Source organism: Heterodontus francisci, chromosome 1 (assembly GCF_036365525.1).
Source record: "Heterodontus francisci isolate sHetFra1 chromosome 1, sHetFra1.hap1, whole genome shotgun sequence".
In the NCBI taxonomy this organism is placed as follows: domain Eukaryota; kingdom Metazoa; phylum Chordata; class Chondrichthyes; order Heterodontiformes; family Heterodontidae; genus Heterodontus; species Heterodontus francisci.
The window spans coordinates 254,098,123-254,118,746 of NC_090371.1; the positions used below are offsets into that span (position 1 = coordinate 254,098,123).

At 40.8% G+C, this 20,624-nt stretch overlaps 1 protein-coding gene across 8 annotated transcripts in view; it reads right to left on the reverse strand.

Moving 5' to 3' along the window:
* gab1 (GRB2-associated binding protein 1) overlaps window positions 1–20,624 on the reverse strand; it is a 280,867-nt gene that overhangs the window by 21,637 nt on the left and 238,606 nt on the right. For 6 of the 8 annotated variants that reach the window (XM_068043057.1, XM_068043038.1, XM_068043011.1 and 3 more), the window contains 4 exons: window positions 15,869–15,955; window positions 7,932–8,539; window positions 5,220–5,302; window positions 1,048–1,348 (listed from right to left, as the gene is read on the reverse strand). In XM_068043057.1, the coding sequence (XP_067899158.1) occupies window positions 1,048–1,348; window positions 5,220–5,302; window positions 7,932–8,539; window positions 15,869–15,955 (1,079 nt within the window). The remainder of the gene's footprint in view (window positions 1–1,047; window positions 1,349–5,219; window positions 5,303–7,931; window positions 8,540–15,868; window positions 15,956–20,624) is intronic. The other 2 variants (XM_068043045.1, XM_068043031.1) reach the window with 1 other exon arrangement.

Consider the following 20,624-nt stretch of genomic DNA (forward strand, 5'->3'; position numbering starts at 1 on the left):
TCAAATTTATAAAAATAATCATACAGACAACAGATACAATAACATTCCAAACACAAATCAAAATGTTTTAGCATTTCACCATTTCTAAAAAGAACAATTCAAGTGATTTAATGTAATAATGTTAATGAAAAAAGATTTTCAATCAAATCCAAGCCAATTGCATCATGTTTGGCTGATCACAAACTTTGATGAGAATAAACTCTGAAAAGTAGTGGCGCCTCTAACAGGGAATCAAAATCTATCCAATGTACACCTCCATATGGTGTAGGGAAAAGTCTATGTCACAGCTGAAAACAATTTAATGCTAATAAAGCAAAAACATTTAAGACTGCAGATGGCCTTGTAACAGGACATGGGTTAACACCATAATTTTCCACACAATCTAGACCAGGCCTTTCTCATAGATGGTGGTATTGGCAAAGGCTTTGATACATGATTAAAGTAAGAACTCATTTTGAATCTGAGAAAGACTCCTTAAAGCACAGTTTTTAGTTGTATTAAAAAAATCCTAAATTGACATGCAAATTAAGTTTCATTTTCCAACTTATTTAATAGTGGTGACATTGTAAGTACAATTTTAAAAAATTGTAGTTTTGAATCCAATTTATAATCTAATTGGCATTGCCCCAAAATTGCATTGACACTTAAATTTCAAAATTCTTTCAAAGTTGTGCAGGATTACGGGGAGAAGGCATGGGAATGGAACTGAGGGAATTGCTCTTTCGGAGAGCCGCTGCAGACACGATGGGCCGAATGACCTCCTTCTGCACCGTAACGATTCTGTGATTCTGGCTCAAACTTTAATGTGAGAGTCACAGACACTTCAAATTCTTGCAGAACTCAAAATTAACAGCATTTTAAAATAATTTTATCTTGAATGTTCAACAAATAGAATATTTTCCGCTTAAAAAAGTTTCCTGTGATAAATCACAAAATATTAAAACGTTTATGTTACATAAACTTTTTGTACTTTAACACACCGACATTTAAACCACAACAAATGAAAACAAACTGAAACAAATGATGATAGTGCACATCTACTCTTACCTTTCCTGTCAGGTTTAAGGTTCCTATCTACTGGTGGTGGCTGACAATCAGTAGGTACTGGCCTCCTAGGAGGGGTTTTTGGGCTTACCCTGAAACCCATGTGTGCTGGAGGCGGTACCTGCATTCCCAGTGCGGGGAAATCAAAAGGACCAGGTGTCATAGCTACATAATTAGTGTCCTGGATTGGTTCAGAGTGACTGACTGACTGCAGACGTGGTGGAGAGTTGGCATCCATGGGTACATAGTTCTGGTCAGCTTCTTCATTACACAAACTTGACAGTGGCATCATCCCCTTCTTTTGCTTAAAATGAAGGAAAAAATATATATTTTAATAATGTTAATTCAAATTGTCAATTTACTGTTTTTAAAAAAAAATGTAGAACAGCATTCTCCCTTCTACCAGCTTGCCTCAGTTGGCAGCATTCTCGCCTCAGAGACCGAAGGTGCTGGGTTCAAACCCCACTATAGGGCTTGAGCACAGAAGTTAGTGCAATAATGAGGAAGTTCTGCATTGTCAGATGAGATGCTAAACTAATGTGGATATAAAAGATCCCACTGCACTATTGGAAGGGGAGCATGGCGTTTTTCCAGCGTCCTGGCCAATATTTATTCTTCAACGAGCATCCGTAAAAACAGATTAACTGTTCATGGGACCTTGCAGCGTGAAGCTTGCAGTTGTATTTGCCTACATTACGATATGACTACTCTTCAGAAGTTATTCATTGGTTGAAAAATGCTTTGGGATGTCCAGAGGACATGAAAGAGAATATGTGCCTGATTTTAATTCTGTAACTGGGTGGGTTTTGATTAAATTAAAATCTCACCCTCTATAAATACAAGTTCATTCATTCTGATCTGTATACGGCTTCGTACCATATCAAATATTGTGTTTACTTATTGAGAAATTGGTGTCATGCCCAGTAAAGGCATGTCCTATTAATAACTTTAAACATGTATTGTATTCAGCATAGAATCTTCTGGAGCTGAATTTTCTTTTTTAAATGAACCACAATGGACAATTACAAATGCTGCACTAAGCTGGTATCTGAGGGCCAGCTGGCTTTTGCGATTGGATGACCATTGTTGGAGTGCCTCCCTTGAATGGGCATTCCAAGACAAAATCATTTATGGAATTCCCACACCTTATTGTTTGTGGTCCTACCCAAAAACTCACTATGGACTCCTACACTCACTGGGCTGGATTTTACGTTGGGCAGATGGGAGCTGGCCACAGACGTAAAAGTCAGTGGTGAACCTGCTTCCGCCTAGCCTGGGGATCCGTCCTGCATTTTACCGGTCCTCAGGCTTTAATTGTTCCGAAGTGGGACTTCCATCCACTTGAGGGAGGAAGTCCCATCTCATTGAGCTGCCAACCAATCAGCGGGCTGGCAGCTCTTAGTTCCAGCAGCGCCACCAGGAGCGGTGGCCACTGCTGGGACTACATCCCAGCTGAGGACATGGAGCCAGGAGTCCAGGTAAGTTTGGGTTGCCTCGCCGACGGTCATTGGTCAGACCCTGGCGAGGCAAGGATGGTCATTTGTGGGGGCAGGGGGTGGCCGGGGAAGCGAGGGTGGCCCTCAATCGGGCGTGGCCCTCAATCAGGCACCCTGTGCCTGTCAGGATCCACCCCCAGGGCGCGAAGATGCTGACAGCTTTTCCCAGGCAGCCTTTCCCAGCTCCAGGATGTCCGCTTGCCACGCATAAAATCTGCGTGGAGGCAGGCAAAGGCACTTAAGTGGCCGTTAACTGGCAACTTAAGGGCCTTGATTGGCCTGGGGTCTGCCCGTTTTCCGCACCCCCCCCCCCCCACCATACGTAAAGTGGGGTGGTGGAGGGAGCGGGTCGGGAAGGCCTCCCGCTCCATTTTATGCCAAACCCCCATCACCATCCAGCTCGTTGGGGTGGCGTAAAATTCTGGCCACTGCCCGAAACTTAGAGAGATGTAAGAAAACAGTTAATTCCTAAGTATGTGTGAATGGCCACCATCCATCCCCCAGTGTGCAGCCATGGCTTTGAACATCAGATCATTCTGGATGGACAATAGGAGTACTGATCAGGTGGTCACATGGTCAAAACTTAACACAAATAGCGGATCTTAGTACTCCAACCACCAGGGAAAAAACTGACCAGCCTGCAAACCACCAGCTGGAGAGAAGCAGAAAAAGGCAGTACTATCGTGCCTTAAAAGAACTGGAGGCTGTAACATCTCAAGTCTCTAAGCCTGTTCCTTTTCAAGTCCACCAGTACAGAAAACCGACCTCCTACTAATGAGACTACAAGCAACTAACTTTGTGACCTGCTGAAAATCCACCTCTTCGAGAGAATCCTGCAATGACTTTGATATACGACTCCAGCTATTAAATCCACCTAACTACATTTCAGGAGTGAAAACACCTTCTTCACTGGTCCCACAACACATACCTTTTCCCCAAGAATTATGGTGCTTCGTCCCTATAAAAATGGAAATCAAGACCACTTTCAAGTATAACATTTGCTGTGTCCATCATAACATTACATAGTTTTTTAAGACTTGTAAGGTCTGAGTGTAGTGCATGTTTAAAAGTGGTTGTTTCTCTACAACTGGTAGATGTCTAAGGTGGATAGTTTATAGCAATACAAGTTAATGTGCTGGAATTTTACAGTAACCGAAAACAACACCTTCAAAATCACAAAGAAATGGATTTATTACAAATATGAAATAAAATGATTAATTGGACACTATCCCTTTGCTTGTAATTTATAAAAGTGCACTATCCTTTTTAAACAGCTTTCTTTCTTGAGTGAGAGTGTGAGAGTGTGAGAGCGAGAGAGTAGTGAGTGAGTAATGCAGCTTCAGACTATCAGGGTGAACACGTGAATAAAATAACCCTCTTTATTTAAATCCATGAAAAACATGCTGCTGGGGATTCAAACTGGCCATACAGTCAGGGGTTAAGAAACACACATCTTCTTCCTTGTCAAAAGCACACTGTTTACAGTCAGCGAATGGAAGGGAACTGGGGTTTCAGTTCTCTCAATTCTGTACATAACATTGAGGATACACACATATATCTATACACACACATACATACATATATATATATATATACATATATGTGTGTATATGTTCGCCCAGGGATCCCAACACTGATCCCAGTGGATTTTCCACAATCAGCTCTATTTTGCACATATTTGACAATGCCCAAGGAGCATGCCTGGAAGGAGAAGGATTGCTGTGGGCTTACAGGCCACTAAGATGTCTCCCTACACCACCAACATTCCCTCCATCCCACTCCTTTTTAAAATTCACTCTGGAGATGTGGGTATTCCTAGCAAGGCCAACATTTAATGCCCATTCCTATTTGATGTGGTAGTAGTGGACTTCTTGCACTGCTGAAATCAGGGTGAAGATATTCTTACAATGCTGTTAGGTAGGGATTTTCATGATTTTGACCCAGTGACAATGAAGGCATGGCGATATATGCCAGGATGGTGTGTGACTTAAAGAGGAGTCTGAAGATAATATATTCCCAGGCATCTGCTGCCCTTGTCCTTATAGGTGGTGGAGGTCACAGGTTTGGGAGTTACTGCCAGAGAAGCAAGTTGTAATCTTAGATAATACAGTGCAGCTAAGATATGCAGTGGATGTTTAGGCTGTATTTCTATTCTGCGATACCTATGGTCACAACTTTGCTTTGGCAAGTTAATTTGCAACTCTGACTTAATGACAGGATTAATGGGACAAATGCACCACAAGACTGTATCTTAAACATGAAGGTATCACACTGATCTACTGTAGAAATATAATAGATATAAAAGAATTTAACAGTTAAGCATTGTTTGAGTTACAATGCGATATGTGGAAATAATCTAGAAAGCAATTTAAAAATTACATTCTATAATATAGTTTCTTCTAGAATTACTCACTGAACATCTCTTTTACAAATGCAACATTTGGTGATAACTACTCCAAGACACAGCTTCAAAAAAAGTTAAGATTTTAGGTGTCATGATTCAGGTTACATGAACTGCTTTACTTGGTGGTTATTTTAACACTACTCCATTGTGTCTTACAATATATACTGGAAAAAGTATGTTTTTATGCTTGTGAAACCAAAAGGATTATGAACATAATACAATAAATAAATACAGCTTTGTGATGACTTACATTAAAATAAGTAAAACATACTTACTAGGTAGCTACTAAACCCTTCCCCAAGATCTACTGAATTTGAAAACGTTCGTGGAATATCATAGCTATCTTGAGGTCCACAGTCTGTAAAAGAAGGGGTTTCAAGAGTGAGGTTGCTTAAACCAAAGTTGTCTCCTAGGGAAGAAAGTAAAACCTTAAACAGAATGTGTTAAATTCAATGTTAGAGAATACATGATTGACTGAAATGAAGACAGAACCAATGGTTTGAAGTACAAGAATTGTGGTGTTTCTTCCCTATAAAAATGGCAATCAAGACCACTTTCAAGTATAACATTTGTTGTGTTTATAACATTACATAGGTTTTTACGACTTGTAAGGTCTGAGTGTACTGCATGTTTACAAGTGGTTGTTTCTCTACAACTGGTAGATGTCTAAGGCAGATGTTTTATAGCAATAAAAGTTAATGCGCTGGAATTTTACAGTAACTGAAAACAACACCTTTAAAATCACAAAGAAATAGATTTGTTACAAATATGAAATAAAATGATTAATTGCACAGAAATTACTTAATGTCAGAGTTTTACTTCAGCTTACACCTCCTTTTATTTCAGTCTATACCACACTCGGACAGGCCTTTCAAAACAGAAAAAAGTTTTCCAATAGTGACCTGACTTTAAAAAAAAAATAGAAACGGCAGCAATTTTCCATCTACAAAATGAAAATGTTAAAAAGATTTGAGAGCAATGAGTCAATCAGTGCATGGACACAGTGAATCACAGCATGGTGCAATTCCAGTTTATAGCAGAAACTGGCCATGATTTAAGTTGCCTATTTAAGGAGGAGAAACAGAATCAATGTGCCTCCTCAGAATCAGTGTTCTCACGCATGCTTCCTACTCTGGTTACAGCAGCAGCAGCAGAATGCCTACCACTCTTAGCTAGAGGGGATTACATAATATCAGTTAACTAGAGAAGAAAATTACTGACAGTAAAGTTAGCTGATGCCACATTTCCAAAAGGCTGGCATATTAAAAAACATTTTAAATTTTTGTAATGTACTTTATGTAGCTATTGTAAATTGAAAACCTCACCTAACTTGGGTTGAGTTTGATGATTTCATAAACTGCATCAGGAAGGCAAAAAGCTGGCATATATTTTGACATTCAGTTTTCCAATTGGATTCAGCCATTTTTACTGCATCGTGGCAGTAACGTGACAGTCAGGAATGAAAGGGCTGCCAATCCCTACTGAGTCAACACTCATACTCAGCGACTAAGGCTCTAGCAAATGTCACCCAACCACAAATCAGAGCTCCAACTAACCTGAAAAGCTAAGTTTCCTTCATCTTGCACGAAGGCACTAAGAGATTTTTAATAAATTATTACATACAAAAGAGAAATCAAAAAAGGTTGGGGTGGAATGGAATATTTTGCATTGTAAGTACTTCCTATTAAGCATCATTCTTATTTGATAGTAATTAATAGCTGCACATGGACACACACCTGGCTGGCTTAACTCTAGAATATAGGTGGCAGATGTACCTAAAACTGGAAGCAGGTTAACAAGAAAATTGCTAGTAAAGACAATTAAAACAAAACCGAAGAAAGTAAATGCTCATCCATAAACAGTGCTGCCCCAGGCTCTATCCCATGCATCAGAACTCTACAACTGCACAATAGGAACATTTTTATATATTAATAATGAAACAATTGAGGCAACTATAACATGGTTCCCTGTTACACAGAATTCACATTTTGCCTGCTGGGAGCACAATAGGCCCCAGGACACATCTGCTGGAGTTGCTAATGGACAAGCTCAGACATGCACTAGACTCGGTGTGGAGGTTTGACTTACAGATCCTTCTTCAAAAACTCTGAAAAAATCTGTACATGTTAGAGTAATGTCATATAATGCCTTGACAGTCAGACAAGAACCTACAGTGGCATATTTGAACCATGCTAGGTCAGGAAGTGACCATCAATTTTGTATTTTATACAGTAGAGTACACTTTAATGATGCAAATCCCTCCCATTTTTAAACTTTTATATAAATGATACATTTATTATGAAAGTAGGCTTACACTGAAAAAGGAAGCTCCTTTCAAGAACTGAAATTTTCCCTTCAGGTCTGCTATACACTCTATAAATGAGCCAATCAGAAGGGTATTTGAGAGTACAGATTTCCAGACACATCTGATGACCACAATTCTTCACACCACTAAATATTATTCCCGAGTCATATTCCTGGACGTGTACAAACTTGTTAATGTGTACTAGCTTTTGGCTTCATGGTGACAACTCCACATTTTCTGAAAACGCTATTCCCTCGAACCCACTTTTATCCCCTCCTTGTCTAAAAGCATTGATTAATCAAAATTCTGTGGACTTCCAGCTCCCCTCCAGCACTTCTTCAAAGTGGTTATTATTGATTCGTGAGCCTCAACAGCAAATGTTGTTAGATTATTCAACTGTGGAGGGAATCATACCAAGTCCAATCCTGCCCTCACCTGACATACACACATTTTGCAGGAGGGGGCATTATATCTCAATCAGGGCAGGGAGTTGCTTTACTTTTCCTCTCACTAACCCTGGAGCAGTGAGACCAATTGTAGTGCTCTTATTACAATCCCAGCTGCAGCCACATATCTCAACACAGTCTGGCAATTGAACCTGGAGCCTTCCTGGTCTTCATGATTCAGCGGATAAACAGAGATCAAAGAAGGGACAGTTATTTAAACAAGCCAGTGAACTGACCTTTTCTTAGCCAATGGCCTTCTACAGTGCCAATGGTATTGCTTCGAAGGGCTTTGCCAGACGTAGGAATGCTGTAATTATTATCGGCTTCTGAGGATGATCGAGGTACACAATAGGTGTCCACTGGGGAACGGTCATGAGATAGAGAAGGCTTTGGTGGGCGAGGTGGAGGAACATCTGGTATAGGTTCCAACTTTGAGCAACTTTGACTCAGGGTCCCTTCCACGGAAGGTCGTGGAATCTGATATGTACCTCCAGGTGTTGGAGGAATGTCATAACAAACAGACATCTGTCTCATTTGATTCTCTATACCAGATATCCGTGAGGGTGCATTAAATACATATAAATCTCCTTCACTATCAGCAGCCAATGGAGAGCACGTTCCAGCAATTATGTCTTGAGAATAACTCCTTGGCATGTTATAAAGACTTGAATCTGTAGACGTGGAAGTAAATCTGGGTGGGGGAGAATCATAAAAACTTTGCTGTGAAAAGAAGCCATTCAGAGCCTGTTTAGATGCAGGAGGCGCTGGGGGTTTGTGTGAAGGTACATTGTCATTGCAGTCTGTTTCTGATGAGGTGGTCTTGGTCAAAGAATCTGCATGCAACCTGAAAAACAAACCAGAAGACTTCAGAAACGGTTTCCCACACTCGTTCCATTAGAAAGGTTGAAAAGTGATCAGTGCAAATCAATCGTCTGCAATTAGTTGCATTTGGTGGAAACTGATTTGATGGAGCCAATTAAGCAATCCCAACTCTTCTTCTGAACAATTAATTTGAATATCTAACTGAACTATTGTAATTATTGCGAATCATTTCAAGGAAATGACACTGAGGGTATGACCTCAGTGCTGACCTCACCTGCTTCTAATTTAACCAATTATGAAAGAAAGGGTAGGATTGTTGCAAGTACACACACCAAAATAACTAGTTCAATCAGCAAACAAGAGAAAGTAAATTCACTGGAATGCATACATGCAGACAAGAAATTTTACATTTAAACTTCAAATAAAATTCCAATGCTTCAAAATAAGGGGAAATTTTCACCCACATGTAAACCAGGTTGAGACTCTACCTTCCATAAGCCTGAACTCATCCAAAGCTCTGCTACCCATATCCTATCTTGCACCGTCCCACTCATCCATTACCTTTGCCAGTCTATACTGAATCCTGTTTGTCCAATGCCTCAAATTTAATATTTTTATCCCGGGGTTTAAATATTTCTATGGTTTCACTCGCCATCTTCTTCAGTGCCACAACATCACACTGCACCACACTCCCTGTGCCACCCCACCCCAATTCCCACCCATCATACTCTGGCCTCTTGTGCACTGTGCCTCCCTTTGCACCACTATCAGATGTGCTTTCAGCTGTCTCGGCCCTACATTCTGAAATTCCCTCCCTGAACCACATTGTCTCTTCGCCTCATGCTCTTCCTTTAATACCATCCTTAAAATACTTACTTTGATCAAGCTTTTTGTCACCCATCCTAATATCTTGGTCTTTGGTTTGGTGCCCATTTTCCTTACACCTCTGAAGCACTTTGGCATGTTTTTCCTTTTTCTATGCTAAAGGCACTAAATAAATGTAAGCTACTGTTGATTAAAAAAATCTACTTTAAGTCACCTAATTCTATTCACAAGCACCACTGATTTCACTTATTTGATATATTAAGTCTTGCATTTTCACAAAAGATTGGATTATAACATTCAGTACAATCATTCCATTCTTAACTGGATCTGCCTCTCTCTTTTGGGCTCTGTACTCTGCTGTGTTTGTAGTGTTTGCCATGGAGTAGCAACATTCATTGTGAAGGCCAGTTTTGGGTGTACAATTATTAAAAAGAGAAATAAGCCATAAAAACCACTCAGCACAGATTCATCAGGATGGTACTGAAAATTAGCAACTAAAATTAGATGAGATATGGCGACTACTTACAACAGAATAAAGAATGCTAAGTGGGAAGTTAATTTTTAAAAAATATTATGATGAGTTATAATGGGGTGAATCTGGTTGGAGAATCAATGAAAAGGGGTGACCAATTTAAAAGGGTCACAAAGTGTATAAAAAGGGAGGTTAGGAAAAGATTCTTTATGCAGAGAGCTGCTGGATCATGGAATCCTTTACCACATGTAAAGGGTTGAGGGAGACATTATTGCATCTTTTCATGGAAAAATGGTCTATCATTTGAAGAACAGTAGGATGCAGAGATATGGGAAGAGAGCAGAACAATCAGATTGATTATGGAGCAAAGAGCAGTTTGATGAAAATAAACTTCTTTATTGTATTTGTCATCATGTACTCCCACCCCAGGGTTTCAAATTTGCAAAATTCTGTGTGTAATTCCACCAACACTACCAGAAGGACGTGGAGGCTTTGGACAGGGTACAGAAGAGGTTTACCAGGATGTTGCCTGGTCTGGAGGGCATTAACTATGAGGAGAGATTGGATAAACTCGGATTGTTTTCACTGGAACGACGGAGGTGGAGGGGTGACATGGTAGAGGTTTACAAAGTTATGAGCGGCATGGACAGAGTGGATAGTCAGAAGCTTTTTCCCAGGGTGGAAGAGTCAGTTACTAGGGGACATAGGTTTAAGGTGCGAGGGGCAAAGTTTAAAGGGGATGTGCGAAGCAAGTTCTTTACACAGAGGGTGGTGAGTGCCTGGAACTTGCTGCCGGGGAAGGTGGTGGAAGCAGGTACGATAGCGACGTTTAAGAGGCATTTTGACAAATACATGAATAGGATGGGAATAGAGGGATACGGTCCCTGGAAGTGCAGAAGGTTTTAGTTTAGGCAGGCATCAAGATCGGCGCAGGCTTGGAGGGCCGAATGGCCTGTTCCTGTGCTGTACTGTTCTTTGTTCACTTTGTATTTTTTTTTAAAAGAAAAGATTTTACACAAAAATTAAACCCATCTTTCACATAAAGATTACACATTTCTCAGTAAGTGAGAATAGCACTTTAGCAATGCCAATTTTCTGTAGCATATATATCATATATACACACACAACTGTGTAACAGCCCCGACAAACAATTTTTTCTGCAGCACCTGTGGAAGAGCCTGTCGCTCTAGAATTGGCCTTTATAGCCACTCCAGGCGCTGCTCCACACACTACTGACCACCTCCAGGCACTTACCCATTGTCACTCGAGACAAGGAGGCCTAAGAAGAAGGATACACACACACATATATGTAAAAACAGCTGCTGGGCAGGACACAGATTTTTTTAAGCTCCTGGAAACACTGACTGCATGCAAGAATAAAGTGAATACCAACAGTGGAAAGTCTACCTGCTGCTGCAATCAACTGCACTTGCAACATTTTCAGATTCCACACGTTTTCCACACAATCTGAAAATATTCATCAATGTTGCTTTAATCAATATATGTCCCACACTTGGAAACATGAAAACAATTTGAAGGACATACAATGGCATTGGAAACTAGAATCCAGCTCCACTTTAACAATGGAGAATGTGCAATTGTGACAGGATAACCATAACACTAAGAGTAAAACTGCATTTAGAGTTTCCAAAAGAAATAAAGTTCTAAGAAGATTTTTGATCAGAAGATTTGACACTAGCTGTAAAACCAAGTTCAGGCAGAAGCGCCACCACTAATGATGTCTTAGGCTTTGATACTTGGAGAACATCTGTTCCTTAAATGCATCACAGCTCAGAAGGTGACTCTCTCTCTCTCTCGCATTAATTTTCATGCTTTTGTCTTTGCTAAAAATATCTTTTGAAATTAATTTAATGAATCTTGTACCATAATGAAATGCATATCTTTATTATTCATGTAGAATTAAAATAAGAAAAGCAATTCTTGCATCATGCCAGTTTAAACAAAATTTGTCTGGCCTTTCGGTGTGCTATGTTGGACACATTCTGACCCAAGGTCCGTGATGCATGCCAGCGATTTAAGGTCAGAGAATTATAGTTGCTTGCTTGACTGGAGTTTCTAACATGGAAAGTAAGAAGTTAAAAGTTAAGAGAATAAAAAATGTACTTCTATAATTTACTGCTACTTTATTTATACTTTGTGTGTACACCTGTCAGACTGCACAGCAACATTTTCATAGCAAAACAAGGAAGTTGGAAACTCACAGCAGGTTAGTCAGAATCTGTGAACAAGTTAATGTTTAGGGAGTAGAACCTCCTTCACCTGAAATTCTAAATTTAATCTGTTCTCCGCACAGATGCTGACTTACCTGCTGTATCTTCCCAGCATTCTGTTCTTATTTCAGTGTCTTTTACTCACATTTTCAAAGAGTTTGAGCCAAACAAACAAAACTCTGTTCTGAAGGTAATGAAATTCTGTTATGTTCAGAGCAGATACAAAGCTTCCTGATATAGCACTTAATAAAATGGTTAAGTTGCTCAAAGGAAACAAAAAAAAAATTACACACATTTCCCTCAAATCAAATGCATAATCTCTTGCTAAAAATGTTGCTTTAACCAGTAGTAATTACTAAAGGTTGTTTGAATAATAATACATCATATGGAGAGGCACTTTCAGCTAATCAATTATCCTACACCAAAATCTAAAATGGTTTGGTCTGAGCTTTTATTAAATATATGCTTAAATCCAGTAACAATTACCAGAATAGTTAATAAATTCCAGTGTCAAAAGCTTAACTGTCTGTATCCTGCAACTTCAAGAGGACGTAGACAGGCTGGTGGACTAGACGAACACATGGCAGATGAAATTTAACGCAAAGAAGTGTGAAGTGATACATTTTAGTTGGAAGAACGAGGAGAGGCAATATAAAAAAAGGATACACTTCTGAAGGAGGTGCAAGAGCAAAGGGACCTGGGGTTATGTGCACAAATCGTTAAAGGTGGCAAGGCAGGTTGAGAAAGTGGTTAATAAGGCATATGGGATCCTGTGCTTTATAGGTAGAAGCAAAAGAGTATAAAAGCAAGGAAGTTCTGATGAACCTTTAGAAAACACGGGTTCAGCCTCAACTGAAGTATTGTGTCCAATTTTGTGTACTGCACTACAGGAAGGATGTGAATGCTTTAGAGAGATTGCAGAAAAGATTTACAAGAATGTTCCAGAGATAAGGGACATCAGGTACATAGATAGACTGGAGAAGCTGGAGTTGTTCTCCTTAAAAAGGCTGACAGGAGATTTGATAGAAGTGTTCAAAATCATGTGGTGTCTCAACAGAGTAGATAAAAAGAAACTGTTCCCCTTGGCGGAAGGGTTAAGAATGAGTGGACACTGATTTGGGGTGGTTGGCAAAAGAACCAAAAGTGACATGAGGAAAAACATTTTCATACAGCGTATGGTTGGGGTCTGGAATGCACTGCCTGTGAGTGCAGTGGAGGCAGAGTCAATTGTGGCTTTCAAAAGGAAACTGGATAATTATCTGAAGAGAAAAAATGTGCAAGGTTACAGAGAACGGTCAGGGAAGTGGGACTAGCTAAGTTGCTCTTGCAGACAGTCGGCACGGGCACAACAAATATGATTCCATAATATACAACAGTAAATCTCAACTGCTGGTAACTGCAATAACAATTTTTAATGGTACAATATCGTACATGAGCTTTTATAAGCCGTACAAAAATACCTCCAACATTTTTTGAAATTTTCAGGTTCCCACGAATAATCCATGCCTCAATCTATTCAGACATGCACATCTTGTTCATTCATCATTTTTCCATGTGGAATGATTCAGTGCCCACCTCGCACTGAAGCGCAACAGCTTGCATAACTAGACTTATGGTATTTTACTAGGGTTCAAATAACTAGTTATGATCTAAAAAGAAAGCCCTAAAATAGAAGTAACCTACTTTAAAGGCCCGATGGGACCCGATGACGTGTCAGGTTCGGGTCAGGTCAGGTCGCACTTCCAGGTCCGGCATTCAGGCTCGGGTCGGACCAGGTCGGACACGCTCTTCATGCTAAGTGGCTCCAATGTTAATGTACTTTTGGACTTGAAAGGTGGTTTTGTTACAGTTAGTTTAAGCTTGTGCAGATAAGCAACAAAGTGAAAAACGGAAGGTAGGTTAACTGATGGTCGGGTCGGGCGCGGGAAAAAATTAAAGGACTTGGGCTGGGTCAGGCTTGGGGTCGGATGTGGTTCTGTCGGACTCGGGTCGGGTGTAATTTGCAGACCTGAGCCGGCCTTTAATCTATTTGTTTATGAAAACCTATAAGAACATAAGAAGTAGGAGTAGGCCATTCAGTCCTTCAAGCCCCCTCTGCCACTCAATGAGATCATGGCTGAACTTGTACTTCAACATCATTTTCCTGCACAATCCCCATTAACTCTTGATATTTTTAATATGTAGAAATCTATCGATCTCAGTCTTGAACATACTCAACAACTGAGCCTCCGCAGACCTCTGGGGCAAAGAATTCCAAAGATTTAACACCCTCAGTGAAGAAATTCCTCCTCATCTCAGTTCTAAATGGTCTGCCCCTTATTCTGAGACTCCCCTGGTTCTGGACTCCCCACCCAGGGGAAACATCCTTCCTGCATCAACCCTGTTGATGAATTTTGTATGTTTGAATGAGATCAACTCTCATTCTTCTAAACTCCAGAGAATAAAGGCCCAGTCTGTTTAATCTTTCCTCATAGGACAATCCCTCCATCCCAGGAATTACTCTGGCGAACCTTTGTTGCAACCACTCTATGGCAAGTATATATTTCCTTAGGTAAGGAGACCAAAACTGCACACAATACTCCAGGTGCGGTCTCACCAAGGCTTCATATAATTGGAGTAACACACATTTACTCCTATGTTTAGTTTAGTTTAGTTTAGAGATACAGCACTGAAACAGGCCCTTCGGCCCTCCGAGTCTGTGCCGACCATCAACCACCCATTTATACTAATCCGACACTAATCCCATATTCCTACCACATCCCCACATTTCCCTACCACCTACCTACACTAGGGGCAATTGCTAATGGCCAATTTACCTATCAACCTGCAAGTCTTTGGCATGTGGGAGGAAACCGGAGCACCCGGAGGAAACCCACGCAAACACAGGGAGAACTTGCAAACTCCACACAGGCAGTACCCAGAATTGAACCCGAGTCGCTGGAGCTGTGAAGCTGCAGTGCTAACCACTGCGCCACTGTGCCGCCCACAATGTTTTTTTCCCAGTCCAAGTGCAATTATTTTTCAATCGGAGATGCTTAAAAGGGGCCATACCCTTCTTCTGGGCACAGGGCCTTGACCTTCATCAGCCTTCAGCTGATATATTTAAATCATCCTGCTGCAATATTATATAATATATATATATATATATATATATATATATATATAAATAAAACACACACCTCTCTCTATGTGCATATAGGATATAGATGCATACATTATATATAAAACATGCTTAGGACATAGATACAAATGTCAACTGATTAAGTCAACAACTTAAAGAAAAGATATAGGAGTCATTTTTCCATATAGCACAACATTCAAAGATAACTCACTAATGCCTTATCCCGGAACATTCCCTCAATTGCACTACAGTGTTTAGGCTGGCCTTACATATCACTGGACTTTGCTGTCTTTAATATGCTTACCTATCAACGTATGAAAGTCAGAATCAATTCACATCGGTATCCATTTCAATGGATGAGATTGGAAGATCATATAAAAAATTCTGAAGAGTCTTCATTGGTTTACATTTGATTAATAATTAGTACCATGCAACCTCGACCCAGGAATCAGGATTCACCAAGCATGAGTCCCACACCATGCCACCTGCCACAAACTCTTTGTCTAAGTTTCACAAAATACACTGGAGAGAGTTAGTAGGAAGCACATAAATTAAGGTTAGAATTTCAAGCACTGAAAATAGTGCAGTTTGAAGAATGGAAAGCCAAACCATTTCTGCCACACAGGTCAATCCTTAAATGCCGAGAACTAAACACGAGCCTATGTTTTCACTATAGGCCCATTTACAGGTTATTAAACTCACTGGTTGTGAAACGGATGCTTTTTGCTTTCAAACTCTTCAAGCAGAAGATACTCGTCCCCCTCTTCTGTGGCAAAAGATGATGCTTGGCTATTTCACAGAGGAAATGGAAGATGACAAAATAACAAAGGCTTGGCTAGATCTAATTACAAAGATGAACGTAATAAAGAGCTCAACTAAACAAAGGATACATTTGCTTGCATGAAAGCTCATCTTCCATTGAAATGCAGCTGATACAAGCAAGCTATAAAAGCAGTGTATTACAAAATATAATGAATCTGCAACCTTTTAATTCTGTGTACCTCCTGTCGAGTTATAATTGGCACCTATCGCAAACTGAACGACGTATATAAAATTCAACTGGAACACAGGCAAATAGTTGAATTTTTAATGTTTCATGTTTAATGTCCAACATACGCTAGCAACTGTGTTAAATATTGGCTTTGTATCAGTAGCTTACTTTATTACTGCTTCCCTTTAAGGGTTGGTACCTAGAATACACAAGTGCCATAGATACAATCAAGCTATTAGAGTCCTTCTCAAGAGTAAAAAAATACACATTTACTGGAAGTCAATTTATTTCGTCAATATCTTCATTCTACATTGAAGTCTACAAGACGTAACAAGATTTGGAGCTTTGTGTGTAACTCACTGCAACAACTTACAAAAATGTCATGTATCAAAATGGCTTTAAACAACCATGTAATCTTTCGCTCCAGGTTTAAAATGCCATCATCTCTTATTCAATGATGGTCAAGGACAGAAATCGAAAAAAATGGCATTCAAATAGATTGAAGTCATGTTAAGTGGTCATTGGGGTAGATTCTGCAATGGCTTAACATACTTTGCTTTCACCTTGAGCCTTGTCTGAATCCTGCCCTGTCTAAGGGGCTGAAATGATCCAAGGTAGACATGACCGGCTAAATATGGTGCAAAAGAGGTCCACCTTCTTTGATTTTATGAAAAGCACTTTGTGTACTACCCACAAGATTCTTATATTAACTTGAGCGTGCAGATGGCCTCAACAAACGTCCAGCAAGTGTGGGGCCACAAGTCAAAACCCCTCAATCTTCACAATCTTAAATCTGTGGCTATAGGAGAGCTAAAAGTATGCAACAGCATGATAAACCTGTTCTTTATAAATAAGTTATTTCGAGAGATACAACACTGAAACAGGCCCTTCGGCCCACCGAGTCTGTGCCGACCATCAACCACCCATTTATACTAATCCTACTCTAATTCCATATTCTTACCACATCCCCACCTGTCCCTATATTTCCCTACCACCTACCTATACTAGGGACAATTGCTAATAGCCAATTTACCTATCAACCTGCAAGTCTTTGGCATGTGGGAGGAAACCGGAGTACCCGGAGGAAACCCACGCAGACACAGGGAGAACTTGCAAACTCCACACAGGCAGTACCCAGAATTGAACCCGGGTCGCTGGAGCTGTGAGGCTGCGGTGCTAACCACTGCACCACTGTGCCGCCCTTATGATTTTGTTACATCTAAGGCAGAGAGAAAATCTTCCCCATTATTGATCTGGCAGTGCTACAGAATTTGGGAATACATGATGCAGAAGTGGATACAAAATGTAGAACTATATTCACTGATCAAGGTAAACATTCCATTGAAGAGAAAAGTACATTACACCAAATAAGTTGAAAAAGTCTGTAGCTAGAATTCAAAACAGCAAGTTTGTACAGATGGTTTTCCTAATGTTGTTGGTTAGGAGGAATGGTTGTATAATGGATGTTTGCAACTACATACATTTAGTTCACATGATCATTTGTAGAATGGTTACAACAGGAGGTGGCCATTTGGTCCATCATGTCCATGCCAGCTCTCTGCAAGAATAACTCAGCTAATCCCACTACCCCACCCTTTCTCTGTACCCTGCAAATTTTCTCTCTTCAGGTGCTCATCCAATTCCCTTTCGAAAGCCTCGATTGTATCTGCTTCCACCATACTCTCAGCTACTGCATTCCAGATCCAAACCATTTGCTGTGTCATGTCACTGTTGACTAGGGGACACAGATTTAAGGTTTTTGGCAAGAGATGCGGGGAGGATATGAGGAATAACCTTTTTTTAACGCAGCGAGTGGTAATGATCTGGAACTTGCTGCCTACGAGAGTGGTGGAAGCGGAGATAATGAATGATTTCAAAAGGAAATTCGATGGGCACTTGAGGGAAATAAACTTACAGGGCTACAGGGATGGAGCCAGGGAATGGGGCTTATTGGATTGCTCGGCAGACAGTGGCATGGGTTTGATGGGCCAAATGGTCTCCTTCTATGTCATTATGACTCTTTCACCAACCACCTCAAATCAGTGTCCACTGATTCGCGTCCCTTCTACCAACGGGAACAGTTTCTCCCTATCGACTGTCAAGACCCCACATGATTCTGAACACTTTTATCAAATCTCCTCTCAACCTCCTCTTCTCTAAGGAGAACAACCACAGCCTCTCCAATCTATGTAACTGAAGTCCCTCATTCTTGTAAATCTTTTCTGCAACCTCGCTAAAGCTTTTGCATCCTTCCTAAAGTACAGTGCTCATTTGAGGCCTAACCAGAGTTTTACAAAGGTTCACCATAACTTTCTTGCTTTGGTACTCCAAGCTTCTATTTATGAAGCCCAGGATCCTGTATGCTTTATTAACCACTTTCTCAACCTGCCCTGCCACCTTCAATGATTTGTGCACATACAGACCCAGGTCTCTCTGTTCCTGCAGCCCCTTTAGAATTGTGCCTTTTGTATTGCCTTTCTTCGTTCTTCCTACCAAAATGTACCACTTCACACTTCTCATTAAATTTCATCTGCCACGTGTCTAGCCATTCCACCAGCCTGCCCATGTCCCCTCCAAGTCCAGCACTATCCTCCTCACAATACTTCCCAAGCTTTGTGTCATCTTCAAATTTTGAAATTGTGCACTGCACACCCAGGTCTAAGCTATTAACATAGATCAAGAAAAGCAGTGGTCCTAGTTCCCTGGGGAACTCCCATGTTTACCTTCCATCAGTCCAAAAAAAAACCCATTCATCGCCACTCAGTTTCCTCACTTAGCCAACTTTGTATTCATACTGCCACTTTTCCTTTTATTCCATAGGCTTCAACTTTGCTGGCAAGTCTATTGTGTGGCACTGTATCAAACACCTTTTGAAAGTCCAAATACACTGCATCAACCTCATTTTCTTCATCAATCATGTGTTACCTCATCAAAAAATTCAATCAAGTTAGTTAAATGTGATTTGCCTTCAATAAATCTGTGCTAGTTTTCCCTAATTAACCTGCACTTATCCAAGTGACTGTTAATTTTGTCCCTGATCATCTTTAAAAGCTTTCCTATCATCCAAGTTAAACTGGTCTATAGTTGTTTGGTTTATCCCTACTCCCTATATTGAACAAGGATCTAACATTGGCAATTATCCAGTCCACTGGCACCAATCCTGTACCCAAGAAGGACTGGAATATTATGGCCAGTACCGTGACAATTTCCAACCTTACTTCCCTCAGCATCCTGGTCCTGGTGATTTATTAACTTTAAGTAAAGCCAGTCTTTCTAAAACCTCCTCTTTATCAAGTTTTAGCTCATCCAGTATCTCAACTATCTCCTCTTTCACTATGGCTGGATTTTAAACGCGAGGCAGTGACCCTGCCCACTGGCTGGAAAGCTGGGGGTAAGACCACCTCTGCCTGGCATGGAAGTCATGCTGCTGTTCTGCGTGGCTCAGGCACTAAATTGGATTCAGGCGAGGCTTCCACCCCTCTGGAGGCAGGGTGTCCCGCCTCCAAGAGCTGCCAGGAGTGGTAGCACTACTGGGACTGCAGCCAGCCAGGACCAGCAACGATGGAGGTGGCTCTGGAAAGGGTAAATGGGGGCCGTGCCTCGCTGGGGACAATTGGCTCGGCCCCGGCGAGGGTGGGGGTGGTCGGAGTCTAGGGCAGGGAGGGGTTGTTTTGGGGCAGTGCCCCACCTCCCACCCTATTTTATCCAACCCTTCCACCCCCCCAGCCCAGCCTGCTCCCAGGGGCGGGTGTTAAATTCCAGCCTATGACTTTGGCAGCATCCTCTTCCTTGGTAAAGATAGATGCAAAGTGCTCATTTAATACCTCAGCCATGCCCTCTGCCTCCATGCGTAGATCCCCCTTTTTGGTCCCTAATTGGCCCCATCCCTCCTCTAACTACCTTTTTACTATTTATATCCTTAGAGAAGCAAATTTTGACATTTAAGAGTTAAAATTCAACAGATCATAAATCACAAGTATGAATAAGGAAGGTTACCTGGCCCAACTTAGCTCATTCAAGGAAACCCCTACCGTTTCCTATCACAGCATGCAATTGTCTGTAATGAAGACGACTTTGGCTTATATGGAATTATCTGAGATGCTTCTGGAAGATTTGTAAAATTATGATTTGAGCTTTCGTTTTAAAAAAGAGAATTGCAAGATATATGCAACAACTAGACCAAATCATATGTGTTCCTCATTGAATAGTGACTGCTTTTAGACTTGAGTGTTAGTGGGGTGATTACAGCAAATGCTTGAAATGCTTCCGATGAAGGGTCACTGACCCGAAACGTTAACTCTGCTTCTCTTTCCACAGATGCTGCCAGACCTGCTGAGTGGTTCCAGCATTTCTTGTTTTTATACTTGAAATGCTTCTGTTGTATTGCTCATGGGTAGTCAGGTATTTGGGGTCTAGGTTTAATATTTAGCTGCTAATCTGACCTAGACCTTCAAGGCCAATGCTCCA